The sequence below is a fragment of the Mytilus californianus genome, unplaced genomic scaffold (assembly GCF_021869535.1).
Source record: "Mytilus californianus isolate M0D057914Y unplaced genomic scaffold, xbMytCali1.0.p SCAF_10, whole genome shotgun sequence".
Classification (NCBI taxonomy): Eukaryota; Metazoa; Mollusca; class Bivalvia; order Mytilida; family Mytilidae; genus Mytilus; species Mytilus californianus.
Genome location: NW_026262582.1, coordinates 68,979,633 through 69,005,358, shown reverse-complemented (window position 1 = coordinate 69,005,358; position 25,726 = coordinate 68,979,633). Strand labels below are relative to the sequence as shown.

Here is a 25,726-nt window from a genome sequence, read left to right as displayed (position 1 = left end):
TCTGAAAGTCATCGGTCACACCCTTGCACCAAAACAGATGTGTTTAATAGATTTATATATGTTGAGATACAAATTAAAGTCAACAATCATGGTGGTCAATGCATGTGGCCAAGGTTTTCTGAGGCAAAAATATTCAAAATTGAACCGGCATATTCGTTTCTTAAAAATATTGATTTTCAACGTTAAACCACAAAATGATGATGTCATAACGATAGCATTACAGTTGTATGCAATAAGAGCTTAATAAATTCATATTAGTCAGATAATTGTACATTCTTTCATCCATTGTCACTTTGATTGATAAAGTTAAATTCCATGAAATTTAAGGACCAATATTTTTATGAACCTACTCCTTTACTATCGATTCTTTAAGATGTTTTAACAGGACTGGATGCGGGTTCCTTCTTTTTTGTATTCGTTGATGTTTTATGTTATTTTTTTCTAGGTTTTATAATTTTTACCCATTATTCTAAAATCTTTATAATTGAGCACACCATTATTCTCAACTGTTTATTTGTATCCATTTTTTACGTATTCTTTATTTGTTGGCCCTTTTTCCGTATTCTTTATTTTTTTCCCTTTTTATGTAATCTTTATTCTTTGGCCCTTTTTCTGTATTATTTTTCTGTTGTCACATTTTTTCTGTAGTTTGCCCCAGTATTTTGATTCTGTAAACTTTATCCAGATCCTTTTTTTATAAGACAAACGTACCATTTCAATTTTTTTTTTATTTGATTTGATATAAACAGTGTTATTGACAAAGTCAGATAGAAGCCTAGATCTGACCAAAAATATATTTTATGCACGTATATATCTTTGTGTATGACATCCTGTAGCAAAAATTGCGCTTTCTCATATAAAATTACTAGTAACATCTCATCATGTTTTTGTCAGTGATTGTTTAGTTAAAAGAGCAAGACGCCTTTGTCAGACAACATTTAAAAATTCGCGCATTATTCATGAAGGACTATAGAAATATTTTATTTGGGAATACCTTGCGGTGATTATGACAGAATTCTTCTTATGAACAGATCACTTTTTATTTGTTATAACTATATTTTGGTATGAACAATACAGGTATTCCCAATGGTAACATAGTTGGTATTGCAGTACACAAAGAATTACCCCGAAGAGGCGACATCAGTGGAGCACTTGAAGCAATTGAAATATTAGCTGAACAAACAAAAGGAATGAATCCGCTCAGGGATACTGAGGATGCAATGTATGCTCTTCTTACAACAAAAGGTAAAATAATAAGATACTCAGAATGCTATTTATGCTTTTCTTTAAAAATTTTGATTGAAAAGCTAGTCTTTGCAACAAAAAAAAAAAACATATTTCCATCATAATGGTGGTCCTTCTTCTTATAACAACAGGTAAAACAAGCAATTCACTCAGGTATACTCAGAATAAATGTACGCTCTACTTACAACAAAAGGTAAACAATTAATCCGCTTAGGAATACCTACGATGATTGGGCATATTCTCTTTACAGGTTCAAATTCCATGACACAAGAACAGTACCTTCCAGTAAAGTCGGAAGGCAAAACAATTGCAGAAGTCTCCATGGTCTTTGCAGAATTTATCGTCGTAGTGACGAGTACATTTGACATGAATATGAAAAGAATGTCCAAAGCTGAAGTCTTGGTCGCAGTCGATTTGAAGTACAGACCGGTTTTGACTTTCATAGAAGATGTCAGCACATGGGAAGCAGGTAGCTAAAGTTGTAATTCTATATTAATGTTTTACACAAATAAATAAACGAATTTTGCAGTTTTCTGATTGTTGTTATTCTGCAGCTTTTTAGGCTTACTGTCCGGTTGATTTTTTTCTAATTACTGAAGCCATACAGTGACCTGATGTCATTTACACAGCATTTGATCTTATTCGAATAGTTGTCTAATTTGCAATGTAATATTTTCTATCTTATTTTCTTATTTCGTATCCATGAAGTCAAATTTCAAATATTTTAAGTAAAAAAGGCAAAATCATTTCACTTCAAGATTTGTCATGACATCAGTTACAATAATAACTGCATAACATGGTGCATTATCTGATTAATTAACCTCTAGAGAACCTAAAATACCCCCGGGTTTTAATGGGGTTCTTGTTGCTCAGACTTTAGTTTTCTATATTGTGATCCGTGTATATCTTTCCGTCGTTTTTTCGTTTTTTTTTCAAATGAATGTATATCATCTCAAGTTTTCTTTACAGGAGATACTGTTGTTATTGCATCTACCGACTATGACTGGAGGCAGGCTGAAGACAAAACTCTCATTGAATGTCCGTCCTGTAATGATAACCAAATACGGGTATCGGGTAGGTATCTGTACTAATTAAACTCACGTGACCACACCTAGACACACCAACTCTCATTGAATGTCCGTCCTGTAATGACAAACAAATACGGGTATCGGGTAGGTATCTGTACTAATTAAACTCACGTGACACACCAACTCTCATTGAATGTCCGTCCTGTAATGATAAACAAATACGGGTATCGGGTAGGTATCTGTAATAATTAAACTCACGTGACCACACCTAGACACTCCCACAATTTTATCAAGATTATAATGAGATTGTTGGTGAATCTTTAGTATTCTGCCTAATTTTTGTGAACAGTTTCCAAAAAAAAAAAGTTTTTCATACACGTTTTTTACCTTTCGATTGCTATTTTTTTATCTCACAATTTATAACATGATTGTTTCTTATTCTCCGTGAGTAAATTAATTAACTATGAAAAAATTAGGTTTCAACTGCATCAGGCAACGTTTACATCAGATGAAATTGACAACTATTTCTAACTCCACACGTTTGCTGGTCTTTTTTAGTTTTAGGGAATCTAAACGAAGAGTAAAATCAGAAAAGCGGTTCAGACTCACGAAATTATATAAAGTGTGATTTTTACTTTGAATTTTCAAATAAAAGGTATTTGAAAAATGAAAGATAAAGTTCAATGTATTTTTGATTTTGATACGGACTTGAACAAATATACGAAGCGATCCTGATTGGCCGAGCTAATGTTCTAACTGAAGAAGTCATTTTGAAAAATAAAAGGCCATTCTTTGTTTATCGGCAATTTGTCTTAGACAAAGAATTCTTATTTTCCTTTTGGCTAAGAATATGCAATTACATGAAGCAATTTAAAGAACTTGTTTACGCGTATATAAGTTGTTCGGTTGTATGGTGAATGTCGAAAGCATTTCAGTGATAAACTGACACAGATGGACATGAGAATAATAACATTGAATAATCTCCATAACGATTTTGTTTTCACATATGAATAATAAAAGATTGAGTCTATAGAGCAAAAGCAAACCAACTTAAATGCTGCCTATTGTGAGGGAGATGATATACGAATATTGGAAGTTAAAAAGTAGGGATGTCGAAAAGGGAAAGGAAAAGATGTTAAGTTGGAAAACATTACAAAAGATTGAGGAAACGAGAACTGTTGTGTTTAATTTTTCATGTATCCTTCATTTCCGACAGGTCCGTTGAAGTTCACTCACTATGGAGAAATCTACAAAAACGTTGATATGAGAGGCGAAGTTGGACTGTTAACCAGAAACATTTTGTTCGACAGTGAAGATGCTGAAGGGTCAACTACATATGGTGGAAACCTTAAGGTAAGTATATTACTGTGTAAACAAAAGTCAAACACAATGAGAAACTATTTATAGCTAGGGAATCACCTAATGGAAAATGTTCTTGTTGATAGGACACTTGTTTCTTATACAAAAAGGAAGAAGAATATACCAAAGGGGAAGAATCTTTAGTCATATGTCGACAACAGTTTCAAAACATCATTGCAAAAGAGAAAAGAGTCAAGAGTGTACAATGCACTTTATAATAAAAACAATAGGCGATGACACGAACCCGAACAAAACCGGAAACGATCTTAGATGATCTGAAAGTGTACGGATTACTTATTCACGTCCACTCGGAGTACGATTTTGATGAACGCCAAGCACAAACTGTCACGAAATAAACCTTTTGAAGATAAAATATGAAGCAGTTTGTAAAATACGATATTTTACATTAACTTTTATGTTTAAATATCCTAAATCCATTTTTAGTTATCACATCAAGTGAAAACAATTGTATTACATCCAAAGGGAGAAAGACCGGTTAGATCTGTAGGGAAATTTGTCAACTACACGATGAATGATAGTTCTACCACACAGTCCTTTCCATTCATAACTATAAGTTAAAGGTTTAAAATGTATAACAAAAATAACTTCAATTTAAGCATTCAAAATTTACAAGGAACTAATTTCGAAATTGAGCTTAATCCTTTTTGCAGTGTCTGCTTCTTAGTAAATGAGATCAAAGTTTTTGAAATCACCTTATTGTTTCTGTTTTATTTAGCCACTGGTAATACTTGTTGATTAATACGCACAATGAGCTTCTAGATTAGCATTTCATTTAAGGTGGTACCTAACACTACAGGGAGATAACTCTGTAAAAATCAGCTAAACGTTTTAATCATGTTGTATTGTTAAGGAAATATTAAGCTTCTCAATGATCAAAATTAGTGTTTGTCAAACTGCTATATAACTAATGAAATTTTTGTGATTAAGTGGTTGGTTCAAATTTTTTGAAATTTTTATATTGTTGTCAAAGGGTCAAAGTAAACATTTTGTCACAATTTTATGAAAATTAAACGAGCCAAATTAATATTAGTCAAGGTGTTGGGTACCACCTTAACTATATATTCAGGTATTGAAAGGATTCGAAAGCGTTCATATTCAAAATGTCATCACATTAAATTCTATATTCAGGTAATGAAAGGATTCCAAAGCGTGCATATAGAAAATGTCATTTCATTTAACTCTATATATTTAGGTACTGAAAGGATTCAAAAGTGTTCATATTGAAAATGCAGAATTCAATGACCTTGGACAGCAAGAAGTGTTAGGTACGTAAAAATAACTTAAAGAGGAAGTCATGTCAGGTTTAGGAATTGTTGTCATATGTTCGGAATCCTTGGGATTTTGAGTACGAAATGGAGAGCTTTGATGGCGTCCGCAACATGATAGAAGAGATGACTACACCTTCACTACTTGGAACTTTTGATTTTATAATTTCCTTGTAAATAGCAACCATCTATTAATAAATTATGATAGGAAATGCAACGACTGGAATTTAGCACATTTGGTTCCCATTGGAAAGTCATCTTTTCATTTACTAAATTATGGTCGAAATCTGGTCTCTGGTGGATACTAGCCCATCTTTGGATTTGAATTCTCAAATATTTTGCATCGAACATCACTGCAGATCATAAGTTGTCGAAATGTGCATCGGGGGTAGTAACATTGGTATTACTAATGTTATTGTATTGTTGTCACTCCTACCACACCTCATTGTCTTTATATTCAATAATTTTATGTTTGTTATTTAAACGTAAAGGCAGATACCCAATTCATTTCCATATATGTGAGGATGTTGATGAGAATAAAGCTACAAGGCCATGGATCAAACACAACGCTATTCATCATTCCAACAGCAGATGTGTTACTGTTCACGGAACACATGGTCTTATTGTAAGTACGGCTATTGGTTATGTTCGAAAAAAAGTATAACACAATACCGACCACCAATACAAATTAAATAAAAAAATCCGTCGTTTTTGTTGAAAAAACCCCGAATAAAACAAAAAATATTAACATAAAATACTATAAAAAAGAAAACAATCGCCGAAAAGACGAAAATATATAATTAGGAAGAGGAGGTATAATTGCAAATAAGACTCTCCACCAGAAAACAAATGACAGGGAAGTTTGCACCAATAAGTCAATTGGGTCTCAATGCTCTTTCACTTCGTACTTTATGTGGCCTTTTTTATTTTTTTAGAATCGAGGGTCACTGATGAGTCTTTTGTAGACAAAACGCGCGTCTGGCGCAAATACAAAATTTCAATCCTGGTATATAAAATGAGTTTATTCACCTTACGACCTTAAACAATGAGTCGAACAAATATTACATTGTCAGCTAAAGAAGGCCACAAAACATTTAACAGAAAAATTAAAGTCGACCGAAGCTATACCCATAAAAAAATTGGTGAACTCGAGCGCATCGGGAGCGAAAGCAATTCATTCTTTACTTGTGACATATATTACTCGAGTGCACCGGGAGTGGAATCAATTCATTATTTACTAGTGACATATATTACTCAAGATATGCCCTTACATTACAATAGTTACTCATATGGATAATAAACGCATCATAGATACGAGACATAACATGTATGCCAGACATGCACGTGCTGACTAAAAAACACTCATCTGTGACACTCGAATAAAAAAAGGCCAAAATAAAATACAAAGTTGAAGAGCATTGAGGACCCGAATTACGAAAGGTTTTTGAAAAAAGGCTAAGGTAATCTATTTTCAGATTGAATGCATAAAAATGAAAGTAATTTGTAATTATATTTCTATATTTAGGTGGACGATAATGTATGTTACATGACAAAGGGTCACGGTTATTTTTTGGAAGATGGCGGCGAAAAGAGAACGGTATTAAACGGTAACTTAGGACTCGGTCAGGAAAAAGGAACACTCATTAAAGCTGATAAGTAAATATCTTAAATATCTCATAACTTCAATTCTCTTTCCATAACAACTTTCTTAATTTGTAAGTGTATGCATTTCCGCTTAGAAAGTAAAAATAACACCTTCAATTTTTAAAATTTATGTAAAACTTGGTAAGATTATTATATCGAGGGGCCACATAGTGCCTCTCTTTGGTGAAAGATATTATATATTTGTGACACTTTCTGTAGGGGGCATAAGCAGTCAATTAGTCTAATTAGCTTATCTACTGTATCATTAGCCTGTAAATACTGAGGTTGTGAGTTGAACTTGTAATATGGGTTTAACTCCAATCTTTATTGCAAATGATTGTCACATTTCCTTGCAATAGTCTGTAGTTCTCTCCGAACATTCCTGCTTCCACCACAATAAACACAGGTCACTACGATATAGCTCATAGTACAAAAAGAGGTGTTGAATACCAACAATCAATCAACTAATCACATTCTTTACCAAATCAACAAAGATCGACATTTTGGCAAAATATGAATCTGGAATTTCACCTTTTTTTACAGAACACCATCTACCTTCTGGATTACAAATCCTCTTAGTTACGTCACAAACAACGTAGCAGCAGGGGGAGAGGTAGGTGTTAGCTTAATTTGCCTCTTTAGAATGTAGAGAACTATGGGTAAATCTCATGGTAAATTAAAATATAAACAACTTTGAATTTCCATTGCTTAAAGATATAAGAAGATGTGGTATGAGTGCCAATGAGTCAAATCTCCATACAAGTGACATTTGTAACAGTAAACCATTATAGGTTAAAGTACAGCTTTCAACACGGAGCCTTGGCTCAAACCGAACAGCAAGGTATAAAACATTACTAGTGTAAGACCATTCAAAAAGGAAAAACGAACGGTCTAATCAATGTAAAAAGTAAAATCACAAAAATACTCCGAGGAAAATTCAAAACGGAAAGTCCCTTATCAAATGGCAAAATCAAAAGCTCAAACGCATCAAATGCATCAAACGAATCGATAATAACTGTCATATTCCTGACTAGGTACAGGCATTTTCTTATGTAGAAAATGGTGGATTTAACCTGGTTTTATAGCTAGTTAAACCTCTCACTCGTACTTTAAAAAAACGAGAAACGAGAAACACTTATGAACAATATCAACAAACTACAATAACTCAACAACAGGTTCCTGACTCAGGACAGGTGCAAACAAATGCAGCTGGTTTAAACGTTTTAACAGGCGCCAACATTTGTCCTAACCTAAAACAGTAGTATAACATTACAACATAGACAGACACACTATGCAATATACATTTAAATGACTTAACTCTCTCAAAAAGAAACATTAACAAAACAGGTAAACATACGGAAACAGTTGTTATACATTTCGTTTGATGTGTTTGAGCTTTTGATTTTGCCATTTACATAGGGACTTATCGTTTAGAATTGTCATCGGAGTTCGGTTATTTTGTTATTTTATTTTATACACTGAACGAATTAATGGGATCTATGACACAATAATAAAACAATATGTTAAACAATGTCAAAAAGTCAAATATAACTTGGGACAAAATGGCGTTGAATAAAATAATGTACAAGGTAACTTTAAATTTAATAATTTTGTTTTTAGGAGTACGGAAAACTTTTTACAATATAATTTTTAGATCAGAAGTTAAAATTTATCGTAATACTAAACACGTATCAAAGGTGGTACATATAAAAAATAGTGAGACGAGATATAAAATCAAAACAAGCAAACATTATTTAGTACGTTTTGAAATAATGACATAGTTGTTTGGTGCGGAGTTGAAAATATTACCGATAATGCGTTAGATTTTGTAACGGCGAATTATCACTTAACCAAAATTTCACTTGTATTCTCATAATAAAAGTTTGAGCAGGTCAGTACTCAATCACATGTTTATTTAGTGAACGTTTCTTTTTGAGTCACCCTTCACTCATCTGGGATAAGAAAATTTAAATATTTCAATGCACTTTGTTGTTTTGAAAATGCTATTACTTATGCATTTATATAATTGTAATTTGTATATCATTGCATATCTTCCGGCTGTTTTTATGAATTGATAATGTTTGGTTATCTTAGGCTATAAAAATTGATAAAATTTAAACAAAAGTCAATTGAACAAAACAGTAAAAAGTATTTTTTTGTTTATTTGTATCTGTTACAGATGACCATCAATTTGTATTAGGGTAAATATACGCACATATATTTTATTTACCAGAACAAGTCGAGTTGTAACTATAATGTATACGTCAGTGTTTAACAAAACTTTATTAAGTATATATAGCTTATATTATAAGTAAACACCAAACACATTTATTACAGTCTGATTTTTTGTGCTCGAACCAAAAACAGTTGGATGTCAAATCAAAACGGAGTTTCAAAATCATAAAGCAATATTTAGCAATGGTTATCCCCCTTATCACCCTTGTTGTTGACGAATCTTAGTGTTACTTTCAAACTAAGCAATTTATTGACACTACATTTAATGAACATAATTGCATCAATGATATTTCTGTTGAAGATTTGGTAATTTCTGGCTTCCCCCTATAACCAACTATATTTTATCCATAGATTTATTAGAAAATTGGGACTATATTTTTCTTATTTCTTATGCATGGTGGGTTTTGATCATGTAATGGTATATATCTGAAGGATCGCAGTATAACCTTATCTGGAGGTTGTTTTCACACTTTGCATATTTAGGGTATATTGGTGTACTGTCGTAAATTAATTGTTCGTTGTTGTTCTGTTCTTGCGTTAAATTTGTACTGTATTCTTGTCACGTTATGTTGTTATTTAGCGGTATTTTGAACATTGCCAAATAAAAGGGAGGTTTGGCAAGCCATAAAATGAGGTCTTGTGACGCGGACTTGTTTTCTCTTAATCGATTTATAAATATTGAACAGTGGTAAACTACTGGTGTCTTTATTTGTCCATTCCTCTGTGAATGGATGAAACTTAAAAGTCCATAAGGGATTATGAATCCTCTTTGATGTATCGTGGTAGCGTGCTCGCCTGGGGCGTAGGAGGACTTGGGTTCCATGTGGTCAAACCAAAGACTAGAAAATTTGAATAAACTGTTTCTCTGGCTAGCATCTATTGGAAGAATGACCAAAAATTGATCGGCTCGTAGTCAGAATAATGACCCCGGTTATGGTGATTTTTGTTCGTTCAGACTGTTACCTTGTAAACTAGGACGTTTAAAATTCGGCTAAACATGTCGATCTGTAAAAAGCATGGTTAATATGGATATCACATTACAATATTGTAGCACTGAATATGCATTTAGTGTACATGCAGTGTACACTGGACATGAAACAGCCATTCAACCTTCCATCCATTCGTGAGCTTACGTATTAACATATGTTTATTTTTATATAGGGACGAGGATATTGGTTTACATATCCACGAATTCCAACAGGACCTTCAGCTAACAAAGGATACATGTTAAAAGATGAAGCAAGACACACAGCTATTACTGAGTTCGACAACAATGTTGCCCATTCAAATGAAAAGGTAGGCATGGAAAATCTTTTCACCTCGGTTTTGTATAAAAATGTGTGGCATTGTTATTTTTTCCAAACAGAACATCTTGTTGATATTTTCAAATAATAAAATTATTACAGCTGAATACATTACTTGTTTAAATTGAGAATACCGTTAAAAATAAACGATATATCAATTTAACCCAATCAGATGAGACTTATACTCTTTATAAATGTTTATAATATTTAAATTTATTTTCAACGGATGTAGTATGTATCAGTATACCCCCAATATAATATTGATGCTTAAACAATGTCTAAACATGTTCCAGGTTCCAGAGGCAGTTATAATCTGATGTTACCTTTTTACCTTTGCAGTTATACAATTGTTCTTAAATACCTATATGACAGTTTCATGGGTTTTACATAATTTTGTACACATATTCCTCTACATTCTTAAGATGCAAATTAAGTCAACACCTACCTCTCCCCCTGCTGCTACGTTGTTTGTGACGTACAAAAAATGTATGGCATATTCTGAAAGGTGCATTATAGTGAATCAAACACAATTATTACTCGAAGCTTTTAAAATTCTTTTATAAGTGTAATGATCCTGATCATGTGTTTTCTATATCAATAAAAAAAAATATTCTATAATATCTACAAAAAGTCGTTTTAGGAGTTGAACTAGATCAGATTATCTCATTCAAATTGATTTAAAAATTAAAAATTAAAAATTTATAGTACGCAACATTCAAAAGTGTGAGGGCCTTTAGTGGGTATTTTTTTTTATATAGATTAGACCGTTGGTTTTCCCGTTTGAATGGTTTTGCACTAGTAATTTTTGGAGCCCTTTATAGCTTGCTGTTCGGTGTGAGCCAAGGCTCCGTGTTGAAGACCTTACTTTGACCTATAATGGTTTACTTTTATAAATTTTGACTTGGAAGGAGAGTTGTCTCATTGGCACTCATACCACATCTTCTTATATCTATGTCACTACCATTGATTGAGGTGCAGTATATACTGTATGTGTGTTTGTTTAATCTACACTAGCTAGAAGTAAAGGGGATGGGTTGAGATCTCACTTAACATGTTAAACCCCGCCGCATTTTTACGCCTGTCCCAAGGAGCCTATGATCTTTGTTAGTCTTGTATGCTTTTTTTTAATTTTAGTTCATTTATATGTTAAGGAGTTTAGTATGACGTCCATTTTCACGGAACTAGCACACATTTTTGTTTAGGGGCAAGCTGAAGTCCGCCTCCTGGTGCGGGAATTCCTCGCTGTGTTGAAAACCCTGTTTTTTTGACACATTCCCCATTTCCATTCCTTTTTTTATGTCATAACTTCTGTTTGCTACATAAATTTCAGCATGGATTCTTTCTTGATAACGAATTTCATCCTGATGGAAGTGCTACGGGATACAGCAGATATAAACCTAAGGAAGATCCCATAATGCATCTGAAATATAAGAACTCTACTGATAAACCATCAATAATAAACAGAATGACAGGTATTAGTATATTTATATATTCTTACAAGGTTGTGTTATAAAAAGTTAAATAAAAGAGGGGCGAAAGATACACAAGTTTCTCGAGTGAATAATTCCCTAAAATGTGAGTTGTCAACAGTAATAATTTCTACTTATACTTGTTGTGTAAATATAAGAAAATAGGAAGATGTGGTATGATTACTAATACGACAACTCTACACCCGAGACCAAACGCTATAGAAGCTAGCAAATATAGGGTACTTTACGGCCTTCAGAAATAGAAACTCCGTATCACATAGTCAGCTATAAAAGGCACAGAAATGACAAATATAATCAATTCGAACGATAAAAATTAACAGCCTGATTTACGTACAAAACAACGTACAAATATGATATACCGCAACGAACGACAAATGTTTAATAATGGTATCTATGTTCAGTTAATTCTTATAATAATTTACTATTTAACGATTCTTTAATGGGACTTCAAAAAGGCAACAGTAGTATACCGCTGTTCAAGAGTCATAATTCGTTTAAGACAAAAGAAATCCGAGTAACAAACTAAAACCGAGGGAAACACATCTACTATAAGAGGAAAACAACACTTAACTACAACAAATGTAAACGCCATCATACATTAAAACGGACTGCAGATAACAACTTCCATATTCCTAATTTGGTACAGGACATTTTAAGAAAAATGGTGTGTTGCACCTAGCTTTATGGCTAGCTGAACCTCCCGCTTATATGGCAATGTTAAAAATACAGCAAAAATGACTACACTACGTGATAGGAATACAGTACAAACAAATGCAAGAACACTCAGCACATAGAAATACATAGATAAATAATAAAATAGTACATTACAACATGTAAACAACAGAATGACAACGGACACCTCCCATGAATTTACGAAAGCAGTCCCGTACACTACACACAAAATATAAACTGCGCGTCACATTAATGGTCCAACTTCGCAAAAAAATACGTATTTTATATTTAGATATTTACACTATCACAGGTAAGTTTCGAAATATAAAATAGATTTGTTTTATTTCTTAGAGGAATATTAACTTGGGATTGAGTTTGTTATATTGTTTTTTATGTATTCATAACACGAATTTTAAAATTGAATGGTATTTGTAAATGAGACCACAAATACAATATGAAGTGATTCAATAATTTTTCATTAATTTTAGCCTACAAAAACACCCCTAGAAATGCATGGATCAGAGGAGGAATGATCAAAATTGTCCGTGCATCGTAAGTACCCATTCAAAAACAATTACGTGATCGTAAGTAACCATTCAAAAAGAATCATGAGATCGTAAGTAACCATTCAAAGTGAATCAAGTGATCGTAAAGAACCATTCAAAGTGAATCACGTGATCGTGAATAACCATTCACAGTGAATTATGTGATCGTAAGTAATCATTTAAAGTGAATCACGTGATCGTTAGTAATCATTTACAGGGAATCATGTGATCGTAAGTAACCATTCACAGTGAATCATGTGATCGTAAGTAACCATTCAAAGTGAATCACGTGATCGTAAGAAACCATTCAAAGAAAAGCACGTGATCGCAAGAAACTATTCAAAGTGAATCACGTGATCGGAAGTAACTATTCAAAGTATAATTTTCGACTTGTGAGTTTGAAATTTGTTCACAATTTATATTTATTTTTGTTTAAGAACTGGAAGAAACATTTGAAAACTAGACGCAGCTGTAATGTACCGATACCCAAATGTCGTAAATTCACTTCCAATTTACTTGTACACAGAAAATGCCACAATCGGGAATAGTATACAATCGGAAAAGGTACAAATCAGACAATTTTTCTTCCATCTGAAGACCTAAGACTGCGGAAATACGTCCCTTGTAATGTAAGACATAAACACACAGAATTATTATTACTGGTTTCATATGTAGGAGTTCAGATAAGGAAAAACGAAACGGTGAAAATTCAAACGTTAGATTGTTATCACATTACTCTGTAAAATTTAGAAGATAATCAGTTCTAAATATTTTAGTATCAAATACGTTTAAAGGCATTCATATTCACATGATCGGAATGTTAATTGTACTTGTTATGCAAATGTTAAAAACTACAGCAATTATTTACAGTCCATAATTTTTCATTTTCCCCCAATTTAAAACTCTATTTCTTTTCTTTTTTTTTCTATCAGTCGAGTTTTTTGCAACACGTCCCAGTTATATTAAGTTCGCATTACAACAACATTGGATTACATAATTTGATTTAGATGAATACATTCATTTGTAATATTTTTTTTACTTTTACAGGTTATCAGACAGCGCTCAATTACTTAGTGTAGTAAAGTGAGTTTTACATTTAAGCACATACACGTATGAAAGAGCACACATCAACGAACATCAACGCACACACAAGTATAAGTTCAGTTTGATGTATAAGTACCGAGCTACGTCAAAGGGATTTACCAAAAATAAACCAAACAGTCAAAGTAATAATTAACAAAGACAAGTAATACTTTTACAGTTGTCATATGGAATTCATTTGTATTAGGGTTGACAAATGGAAACCATGTGGCCCGTCCCTTCAGTCATGGAAAACTAATATTCAACACGTCCATAGATTTTATTATTATGTGTGTCATGCTTGTGACAATTAAATACTGTAAACCGACTTTCACGGGTAGAAAAATAAGGCGAATATAAATTGTCACGAATACGTAAAACTTAGAGATTTTCATTCAACTACTTTAAGTAAATTTGAAAATCGCCGCGAATAGGGATAGAAAGGGCTTAACGCGAAATAGATTATCCGCGAAAATAAGTTGGTTTACAGTCATAAGCGGATCCATAAATTGTAGGTCAATGGTGTTTGATATGCAATTGTATTTGCATTTGCATTTCCACATTTCTACAGTATTAGTCGGCTTCAACACTTCAGTTATTGTCCATTGAAACATATCATCATAACGTGTTAGATAGTTGCTTTTGAAAATTCCACTTGATTTCTATTCTACTAAAATGAGACCTATCTCTGTGTCAACTGTCTATTACACTTTAACGCATCTATTTGTAAAACAATTAATTTTGTGATTTTTTTTTCACAGGAATTTTTTGAAAATCTTATATCTTTTGCAGCATTCGAATTTAATCAAATTGAATGAGGTTCAAGCGATATTCTCAAGATAAAAAAGAAATAAAGAATAAATGTCAGTAACTTATTTAGAACAGAAATTAAATACATTAGTTATCAAAAAGCTAATGGTCGTTATTTCTCTTGGTGGACTATTAGTGGTAGATAAATAAAGGCAACAGTAGTATACCGCTGTTCCAAAGTTATAAATGGATTTAACTGAAACAAGTCGGGGAAAACACATCAGCTAAAAGAGTTAAACAACGAACAACAGACACACTGAACTGCTACAAAAACAAACGCCAACATACATAGAAACAGACTATTTGATATCAACGACCATAGTTTTATGGCTAGTCAAGATTATTTATCTAATGCTACATCGTGTGATTCTGTATATGATATTTTTAGAGAGAACTCTGCACTGCAGTTCATAGACCAGAGTGTATTTATAGGAGATTCTCCTAATTTAGGAGAGCCAGCAACAGTTAACGGCCAACCCGTATCAATTAGAAGATCTTTACCATTGATTTCTGCAAATATGTAAGTAATTGAAAGCCATCAGAATCTTGATGCAATGGAAACAAATCAACAACCAAATGGATAAACACATAGCAGGAAAGCTACATTGTATTCAATGCTATCGAAATTTTGAGCTCTCAATTCTATTCATTTTCGTACTTTATATAGATATAAGAAGATGTGGTAGTAGTTCCAATGCCCTTTTTTCATTCTTGTGTCACTGATTATTCTGTTGTAGACGAAACGCGTGTCTGGCTTACAGATGCTCAAACTTGGCATCTCAGAACATTTATATTATAAATTTTAAAAAGAGGGACATCTATCACTGTCTATATAAAACTGACAAAATCAAACGTGAGACTTTATCAATCAAAGAATCGAACCGATAACAGGCGTCATATTCCTGACTTTGTACAGGCATTCTCTGAAAAAAAATGGTGCGTTAAACCTGGTTTTATAGCTGACTGAACCTCTTAATTGTATGACAGTTGGGAACCAGTGGTCAAGAGTACATGTTAAAAATATTAGTCAATTTTCGAAAAAAAAAACATCAATCAGCACCAAGTATCGACAAAGGGAACAAATCTCTAGGTTTGATAAACTGGAATCCTAAAAATAAATTTGTGGTATATAGATGATGCATACTATGCCGTAGGGAGAAATACCTACATAGGAGCTAGTGGTAAAGTAAGCTAAAATATGCATATATAAGTAATATTAGGTAGCATGTCCTGATTAATAAATATTTCAAAATGCACAATTATTTGAAATTAATAGCAAAATCGGATAATCAAAAGTTCATATTTTTATTGATATATTGAGTACGCTTCGTGATTTTGAACTGAATTTTGAATTCGATGTATGAATGAGAGTTTGCTTAAAAGATGATTTTTAACGACTTGATATAACATTTAAGGATGAAAAGTTTCAATCCACAAAATTTTATCAACTATAGAAAAGGGGCTGTGTTAATATAGAGGTTAATATTATTGAATTAACTTGTAAGTTAGAAATGTTCAAATCTAGAAATTGAATTAACCGTACACAGGCAAATAACAGGTCCTTTGTTGATATATTTATAAGTTGATATGCTTGATTAAAATTTTAAGGAGGCAAAGTTTCAATCCAAGAAATGGAATCAACTTGAGAGGTGGACCTATTTATGTTACAGACGTTTTCTTTGATGGTTTTGCTGATAATGAATATTACCAAATGGGAGCCATTGGTTGGGATAAAATGCACGGACAATCCCCTTTTCACAGTATTACTAATGCTCAATTTGGTTTTTCGGATGTAAGTTCATTGCTTAAAAAGGGGCCGTGGTAACGGAGTGTTTTAATTATAAAAAAGAAGATGTGGTATGATTGCAAATGAGACAACTCTCCACAAGAGACCAAAATGACACAGAAATTAACAGCTATAGGTCACCGTACGGCCTCCAACAATGAGCAAAGCCCATACCGCATAGTCAGCTTTAAAAGGCCCCGAAATGACAAATGCAAAACAATTCAAACGAGAAAACTAACGGCGTAATTTATGTACATAAAATGAACGAAAAACAAATATGTAACACATCAACAAACGACAACCACTGAATTACAGGCTCCTGCCTTTGGACAGGCACATACAAACAGAATGTGGCGAGGCTTAACATGTTTGCGGGATCCCAACCCTCCCCATAACCTGGGACAGTGGTGTAACAGTACAACATAATAACGAACTATAAAAATCAGTTGAAAAAGGCTTAACTCATCAGATGGATACAAATAGAAATACATCTAACAAAAACACACTTAGTTCAGTGTTAAATGACATGACAGAATTGAGGTTATGAGTTTGAACTCTGCAATTGGCATTGTTTTAATTTACTTGGAATGCACGTTTTACTGCCCACGAATGCCACAAAAGAGGACGAAATAATCCAATGGGATAAACAAACTCATAAGTCGAAAACAAGCTGACATTGCCATGACAAAAACAAAACGAAAAACAATGAAAAGGTAAAAAGTACATGAAATATAATAAATAAAACCAAAGACTGAGCTACGCAAACTTCACAAAAAACCGGGTGTGATATCAAGTGTTCAGTAAGGTTAAGCAGATCCTTCTACACACCAGTTAAGCCACACGTTGCAGCTAACGATACCCATCAACAATCATTACAATTATCTTAAAATCTTACACCTGTTCTCGCAGAATACAACTATTAAAGTGTTGATTCATATTTATGTAAAATTAATGAAAAAGTAAAGAATATTTATGTGCATCAGTTTGATGAAATCACATTTTCATAATTTTCAGAAACAAGAAAGCATTCACATTGTTTAATTACTAACAGTAGATAAATATTTATGCCTTATTTCATGTGCAACCAGTCCGGTAAAATAAAAACGGTCAAGTCAAACCTAAAAATTATAATAGTTTCTTCAAGCTCAACATATTAAATCAGTTAAAGATGCTCGCTGCTCTGTTTAAAAAAACACCCAACAAAACAAACTTTTTATCAGACTTATAAATAACCTAAATGAAAGCAGAAAAAACGTAATGTCCGTGTCCTTGTTTTTAAGATATAAGCCATTGAAAACTTTGCAGGAAATAGTTCCATTTAGATTTCTTATACATTTAACATTCATAAAAAGTCAAAAATAAGATTAGCAAGCACCCTTAAAGTAAAAACCTGGTTATTGTTTTAGAAAATATTATATAGAAAAGATTTTTGCTTGGATTTTGGGCTCAATGAATGGCAGGTCTTTTCATACGATACATTTACAGATGTTTTTAAGGAATTCAGTATAAGATTGTTATTTGGTACACTTCTATCCTCCTTTAGATACAAATATATTTTTTTTCTACCACAGCCAAGTGAAGGAAACAGAGTAAGAGTCATTCTTAAGGATGAAACGCAGCGAACTGGTGACGATATACGAACCTTCAGAGATATGGATAACTCGTTTACGGAGCTTGGTGTATCAGAAGACTCAGTTGTTGCAGTCCTAAGTCCTGAAGCCTTCCATATGACAGAAGAGTGTAAGATTAGATCAAATTGGAATTTTGGATACTGCAAGCATGCGTTTGGTAAAGTAAGTGGTTTACACCTTTTATCATCAGTGTATCATTATTCAAAATGAAAAATCAATTATGCAAAATCTCAATGACGATATGAGGATTTAAATTTGATACGCTATTTTGGCGTTTTGTAAACACCGGACTCATTAGGGGTGCTTGAATCAAGAACGAAAGACTAAAGTATATGTGAAATTGAAGAGAATTAAAAGAAAATATAACAAAACAAAATGTAGCATCTATATCGCAATATCGTTTATGCAAAGGATTCTATTAAATTAGAATAAAGGGAACACGCACATGCATATATAAAAATAAGAAGTTGTGGTATGATTGCCAATGAAACACCCCTCCACCAGAGGCCAAATGACAAATGAGTTAACAACTATAGTCACCGTTTAACCCCGCCATATTCTTTATGTGCCTGTCTCAAGTCAGGAGCCTGTAGCTCAGTTGTTGTCGTTCGGTCATGTCTGTCATATTTGTTTTTCGTAAATTGTTTTGTTATGAATTTGACCGTTAGTTTTCTTAATTGAATTGTTTCATATTTTTTAATGTCGGGGCCTTTTATAGCTGACAATACGGTATGAGATTTTCTCATTGTTGAAGGCCGTACGGTTGCCCACAATTGCCTACATCCACCTTATTCTAACTTTGATGGATTATTGTCTCATTGGCAATCATACAACATCTCCTTATTTTTATAAAAGAGGGACGAAAGATACCAAAGGGACAGTCAAACTCATAGATCGAAAACATACTGACAACGCCATGGCCAAAAATAAAAAGACAAACAGACAAATAATAGTACAGATGACACAACATAGAAAACTAAAGACTAAGCAACAGGAACCCCACCAAAAACTGGGGGTGATCTCAGGTGCTCCGGAAGGGTAAGCAGATCCTGCTCCACATGTGGCACCCGTCGTGTTGCTTATGTTATTACAAATCCGGTAAATAGTCTTATTCGGTAAGTCACATTCGTGAAAAGGAAAGGGTATTGTAGTTATAACATATGCATTGACGGTTTACACTTATGAAGTATTACCGAGAATGTTTGATATTGTAAGGGAGAAGTGTGAAAATCTCTAATTAAAAAGAAGTTACTGTTTATTACAGTTAGCTATCAAGTATTCCTCAGATAACATTTTAACGATGACAAGGGACGATGATTTCGAGACCGCCCATGTGGATGCGGATTCACCAGATGATGCCAGCTTTCTCGTCATTACAGGAGAAAGTTACAGTTATTCTATGTATTTTGAAGAGGAAGTTCCGAAAGATATTAATATACAAATGATCGGATTATCAAAGTAAGTTTCGAAAGAAATTGATATAAAATGAGCAGATTCTCACAGAACGTTCCGAAAGAAATAAACATAAAAATGGTCAGATTGTCAATGTAAATTGTAAAAAAAATGACATAAAAAGGATCGGATTGTCAAAGTAGGTTCAAAAAGTAATTATTTTAAAAGTCATTGGATTGTCAAAGTTCACACTGGACGTTATGGAAACAACAATCAATCAATGAATTAAAAAAAAGTTCCAAATGAAGTTTATATAAAATGACCAGATTGTCTTATCAAGTTCCAATACATAAAAATAGTTATGTTTTTGATTATCTGTGTCGTTAGGTGTTTGCCTGTTGAAGTTTTTTTTTAATATTCGATCAAAAGAAAAGGACAAGTTTTCAAGTGGAATACCAAATAATTATTGAGTTAGTAAATCAAATTAGAAAGTTATCCGATCGTTCATTTTGTACTATTCTTGATTTTACTGAAAGTGTTATTTTGTACAATGATATGAAACTTTTAAATTTGATAATAATTTTTTCAGGCAAAATTAAGACAAAGCTATCTCATGCTATTAATCCTAGATTATTTCACAATGACGCTCAGGCGGGATTGCAATTTGTATAGCATGTTAATGTTTTATAAACCATTTTACAATTCATCGTGTCTGCTAAGTACCGAACGTGACCTATTTATATAATAATTGTATAAAGTTCGAGATTGCATGTTCGTTACATAAGTGCGTCACTGTTTGTGATGTCCTATGGTGTATGTCGTTGATGGAAGATGTTCGTTGTTGTTCTGCAGTTTGCATGTTGTGTCGACATTAATATTATGTGTTTGTGTTTTTTCTGTGATGAGTGTTCTTGCGTGTGTTTTTGCTGTATTTCTGTCACGTAGTGTTGTCATTGTAGCGATATTTTTTAACATTGCCCTATAAGCGGGAGGTTTGGCTAGCCATAAAACTAGGTTCAACCCACCAGTTTGCTCTTAAAATGTCCTGTACCAAGTCAGGAATATGGCAGTTGTTATCATAGTTCGTTTCTATGTATGTTGGCGTTTGTTTTTGTTACACTTTAGTGTTCTTGTTGTTCCTTTGTTTTCCTCGTATAGTTGATGTGTTTCCCTCGGTTTAAGTTTGTAACCCGGATTTGTTTTCTCTCAATCGATTTATGACTTTTGAACAGGGTATACTACTGTTGCCTTTTTTTATTCAGCACTTAAAGGACCATGGGTAATTTTTATTGTGTGTACCCAAAAAAGAAATTATTTAGACGTTGTAAGCCAATCACAGCGTTTTGGTGTACGCTTTTGAAAATGTTACTCAGAATGCATTAGATTTTGAAACTGCGAATTCCGTCTGCTTTTCTTCATTTGTGACATATTACTGAATATACCCAACATTGGAGCCGGTAAGTGAACAGGGAACATGTCACGCTTCCGAACATCATTTGTGTGGTGTTCATTTTGCTCAAGCGTTATTTTCCGTGTAGGTGCTGTTTCATTGGCCCTTGGTATCTTTTATTATTTAAGCATTGACCTGTCAGAATGGCTCCATCATACACTAGCTGTTCATGACATGTATCTGTTAGAAAATGATAGAGAGTGATAACTTATAATCAACGAGGCTTTTTCGAATAAAACAAAACTCATGTGTATCTTAGTATGATATCTCATTTTAAATTGAAAAAAGAAGAAATACCAAAAATACAGAATTCCAAGGAAAATTAATAACCGGAAAATCCTTATCAAAAGGCAAAATCGAAAGCTTAAACACATCAAACGAATAGAAAACAAATGTCATATTCCTAACTTGGTACAGACATTTCCTTATGTAGAAAATTGTGATTTAAAACTGGTTTTATAGCTAACTTACCCTCTCATTTGTATGACAGTCGCATATAATTCCATTAAAGTGACAATAATGTGTTTTGCAGTATTTTCATTTTGATTTTTCACTAGACAGCGTCCTTCAAGTATTCTTAATATGAACAAAAGAATATATCGTGAATACATCTAACAGCAAACCAATGACAAAGACAACCTAACGACATTTAAAGGTCAACATGCAGTTTTCAACAATAAACAGTTTTTTACACCGTATATAAGTGAGCTGTAATGACAGTGAATAACGTAATGAAAAATGTAGCATTGAACACATTTCTCCAAATTACGAACAATATTATTACGGTATTTGTTTAATTGCAATTTGTTTAATGACCTTTTGGTGTCATTTCTAGATTCTGCTTTATACAATAGATGTCTTTTCACAGGATTTGTTTAATTTTTCAGATCACAAGGTGTACGATTAGGAGTGTGTATCCCATCCGATGCTTCTTTTAGAGTTTTTGGAGGAATGGTGAAATGGGCAGCCGTAGATTCATTAAGCGACGTTGATGCGATCGGAGACTACTTTTACGATTCTGATACTGGGTTTGTGTTGTTATTGTTATTACGTTATTTTATAGTATGAAGTGACGGCAAATGCATTGATATTTCTTCATGTTATTTGTTCATGATATCTTGATAGCCAATACAGTCATCTGCAGTTTTATAAGCAGAAAACAGCAATCAAATTCCTCTAATGGCATGGAAAATTATATCAAGGATATATGATGATTTAGCAGCTTCATTTGAAATATAGTTACACAATAAAAGAATTGAAAGTTCAATGCTGGTTAACCGCCAGTCCATGACATAATTTCTAACATAACTACTCCGTTCATAAATTTACGATTTTATTATTGAAATTAAGGTTCCAAGTCCCTCAGGCAATTTGACCTCAGATAAATTTCTCTAGATCCGTTTAGGTCCCCTGTGGTAAAAAAGCTCCTTTCGTATTGAAGGACTTACCCATTTTTGTAGATTTTCGGTTATAGTATTCCTGTTGAAAGTTAAACCAGGAAAGCGTTTTCAACGCACAAAATTCATAAAAAAAATGTTTTCATTATACAATATTATTAATTAAACCTTACAATGTATATATGTATTTTTACATGCTATTTAAATATTTGTATCTGTAATAAAACAATGTTTTCCTAATAGTTACCTTGCCGTATTCCTGTCTGACGTGAAAGATTTTGAACCTGGGGAAGTAGGTCATTGTGTTGGAGAGGGTGAAATGTGTAGAAGAGTAATGATACGAATTGAAAAGGGCGATTTAACTCAGACTGACTGTCTTAGTGCTGCACATGAAAAGTTCAACCTTTCTTCTAGTTTAGTAAGTTTATTCTACAAAGTAAAGGGTAACGAAATAGGTTGACTGTATTTCATTTCTTTGAGAAAAGATAAGATATGATTGAATTATTGTTCAGCGGCATTTATATCATGCTTATATCTATATGATTTTTTTCCGCTTTCAGAACGGTTGCTTTTTCTTCAGAAGAATCAACCCGGATGAAACCAAGTTTCAAACAACATAATAAAAACGTAAAACACTGATCCATATAGCGTCATTATTTACCCTGATTAAAATAAAAACTACTGTAGTTTATCAAAACATTTTATTCATTTGATTTTGTAATTATCAAGAGTTGTGGGTTTTATTATACAATTTTCCATCTTTGATATTTTGGTAAAGATTTAAGGGCCGAAATAATCTATCAAATAACGTATTTTTCCCACGATTTAACCTTAATCAAAAATTCAGTCTGTTGAGTTTACACTACAATAAAGGGACATTACGTAAGTTAAAATTAATAATGCAAATCTTTTTTATTACACTTTCAAAACAAGTCATTTTTTATTCTCTCAATAATGGGTAGGGATATGAAAAAAACCAAAAGTATAAAATCTTATTGATTCACATCTCATTTGAAACTACCTATGGATTACAGGTTTTTTTTCGTGATGTCTTCTTGCCACTTCGTTATGTTTTAAATTTATATATACCATTTCACACTATCCAATTATCAAATGTTCTTATTTTCTATCAGGGAACAGCCATTAGTTTAATGAGCGAGAGGCACTGATATTCTAATGTATGACCAGAACACTCCATTCTCTTTCTTTCATCATATGTAACACATGTTATACAGGATCATATATACCTTATATTTGTTTGGACATAATAGACAGAACTCCATTCCCCTTCTTTCGTCATATGTAACATGTGTAATGCAGGGTCATGCATACAGTATATTTGTTTGAACATAAAAGACAGAGTTTACATGGAAACTCCATTTCACTTCTTTCATCATAAGTGATGAACATACAATACCTTGGACAATTGAACCAATACATTGAATTTAATGTTTTACAAACTCTGTTTAGATTTTAATGGACAAACGTGAATTTAATATATTTAGCAAATTTAATTTTAAACAAACCATCATTGCTGTAAACTATGATCTAATATAAGTACTGCTGATGTGAATAAATAGTCTTTCTGTTGAGCAATTCCTTGAACATTTTATGTCTGTTTTTAAGGTACAGAAAATGAATTATTTGAATTTGGAATAATTTTGTTGAACTATGGAGAAATGTTAAGAAATGTATAGTGAAAACTAATCCAACTAAATAGGTTTAGCCATGCTTCACTGATATTTCGGTATGAACTAACTACCCCCCTTAGCCATGTGTGCATGGCTAACACTTTTTAGTTGGGTAAGTTTTCATCATATATTTCTTATAAATTCTCCAGAATTCAAATTTATTCCAGATTCAAATAATTCCTTGTTTATATAAGCATAACGTTCATCGTACAGATTTATTAATATTATTATCGGGTATCTCCCGTGTTAATAAATGGCAGGCGTCTGAAGTAAATTATTCATTGATTGGTATAAAAATTACGTAACCTATTATATTTTACTGCTTTCAGTCCAAGTCCCGAAGGAACCTTACTACACCCCTCGAACAACTTAGTAAAAGACTGAATTACGGAAGCAGACACAAAAGGGCCGTTGACACTGCTGGAGAGATAGATACCAGAGAACTTCCTGCTACTTCAAATGAACCACCTGCGGTGAGCAGTTCATTTAAACAAATAACCCTGATATTCATATATTTTCAAATAAGAATATTTTGGAAGGACACTGAGCAGCTGGTTCCAAATTCCAAAATCTCGCAATACATAGGCTTACCAAGGAGATAAGCACAATATGTTAATATTTTTTCTTTTACTTTATTTTGGGCTTTCAACCTTTTTGATTCGAGTGTCACTGATGGAAAATGTGTAGACACATTGCGCGTATTTATTTACAAACTGTTGTTGGGTATCGTTTCGGTATTAACACTTATTTTAGTTATAAATTGATTGACTCATGTACTGTCCTCGACCGACTGACATTTTTATTATCTACTTGTGGTTTGTTTGATATCAGTTTTTCAAGATTTCTGAATTTGGTATTAGGAGTTCACGAAATAATGCGTCGCAAAGAAAGAAGACAGGTTTATGCAGATCATTTACAAAAGATGATAAAATTGCCATTATATTTCATCTTAAATCATTAGAGAAACAACACGCACCGCTAAATCTCGTGCAATACGATAACTCTGCATCCCCGAATATCGGGCAATATGATATGTCCGCACCCCCGAATCTCGTGCAGTGCGATATTTCTCCAGTCTCGACAGTTAAATTCAAATATGAAACAAGTTCGAGAAGCTTTATAATTTAACTGAGTGGAGAAATAACAAAATCACACTCGATGTAGTGATATAATCAATATCATAAAATACATATGTATATATCACAGCTGTGTCATGAGACCATTACACTATTTTTAATTAAACGCACATTACGACAGATTTCCCAGGAATTGAACTCAGATTTACATAAAGTGTAGCTAGCTTAGCAACAGATCTTTATCATTAAACGAATTTGAACTTGTTTTACTGTTATAAAAATATGAAGATATGATTGACAAAGAGACAACTCTCTACCGAAGAACAAATGACGTAAAAGATTAGAAAATATAGGTCACAATACGGCCTTCAACAATTCTTATTTATTTTTTATATTATTTAGTTATGTTGCATAGAGATTTAATGAACTATTGTCCCACTGATAGTAACTTTAATTGACATGAGACGACATACTCCATGCGAGTCAGTTTCTGTCAATTATGACAGTTATTTTTATTGAGACGTTTTGTATTTCTTTTTAGAACTGGGGAGCAGGGTCAACCAGAGGATAAGAAAATAAAGGGTGTCAAAATCTAAATTCGAAAT

At 32.8% G+C, this 25,726-nt stretch overlaps 1 protein-coding gene across 1 annotated transcript; it reads left to right on the top strand.

Annotated features, from left to right (window-relative positions):
- Positions 1-1,083: 1,083 nt before the first annotated feature.
- Positions 1,084-25,726, top strand: LOC127718419 (cell surface hyaluronidase-like). Its single transcript, XM_052224436.1, has 20 exons — positions 1,084-1,245; positions 1,496-1,714; positions 2,215-2,319; positions 3,490-3,626; positions 4,846-4,918; positions 5,410-5,543; positions 6,444-6,574; positions 7,106-7,175; positions 9,959-10,093; positions 11,432-11,573; positions 12,752-12,815; positions 13,856-13,891; positions 15,087-15,218; positions 16,307-16,490; positions 18,056-18,277; positions 19,380-19,573; positions 21,845-21,985; positions 22,598-22,772; positions 24,375-24,518; positions 25,663-25,726. Exons 1-20 carry the CDS (start codon positions 1,191-1,193, stop codon positions 25,690-25,692), a joined length of 2,523 nt encoding a protein of 840 aa, XP_052080396.1. The 5' UTR covers positions 1,084-1,190; the 3' UTR covers positions 25,693-25,726.

Excerpts from the sequence above, each read along its gene's own strand:
- LOC127718419 (XM_052224436.1), top strand. The coding sequence starts at position 1,191 with ATGAATCCGCTCAGGGATACTGAGGATGCAATGTATGCTCTTCTTACA. Across the intron at positions 4,919-5,409 it reads TGGACAGCAAGAAGTGTTAG|GCAGATACCCAATTCATTTC; the intron begins GTACGTAAAAAT and ends TTAAACGTAAAG. Across the intron at positions 5,544-6,443 it reads ACGGAACACATGGTCTTATT|GTGGACGATAATGTATGTTA; the intron begins GTAAGTACGGCT and ends TTCTATATTTAG.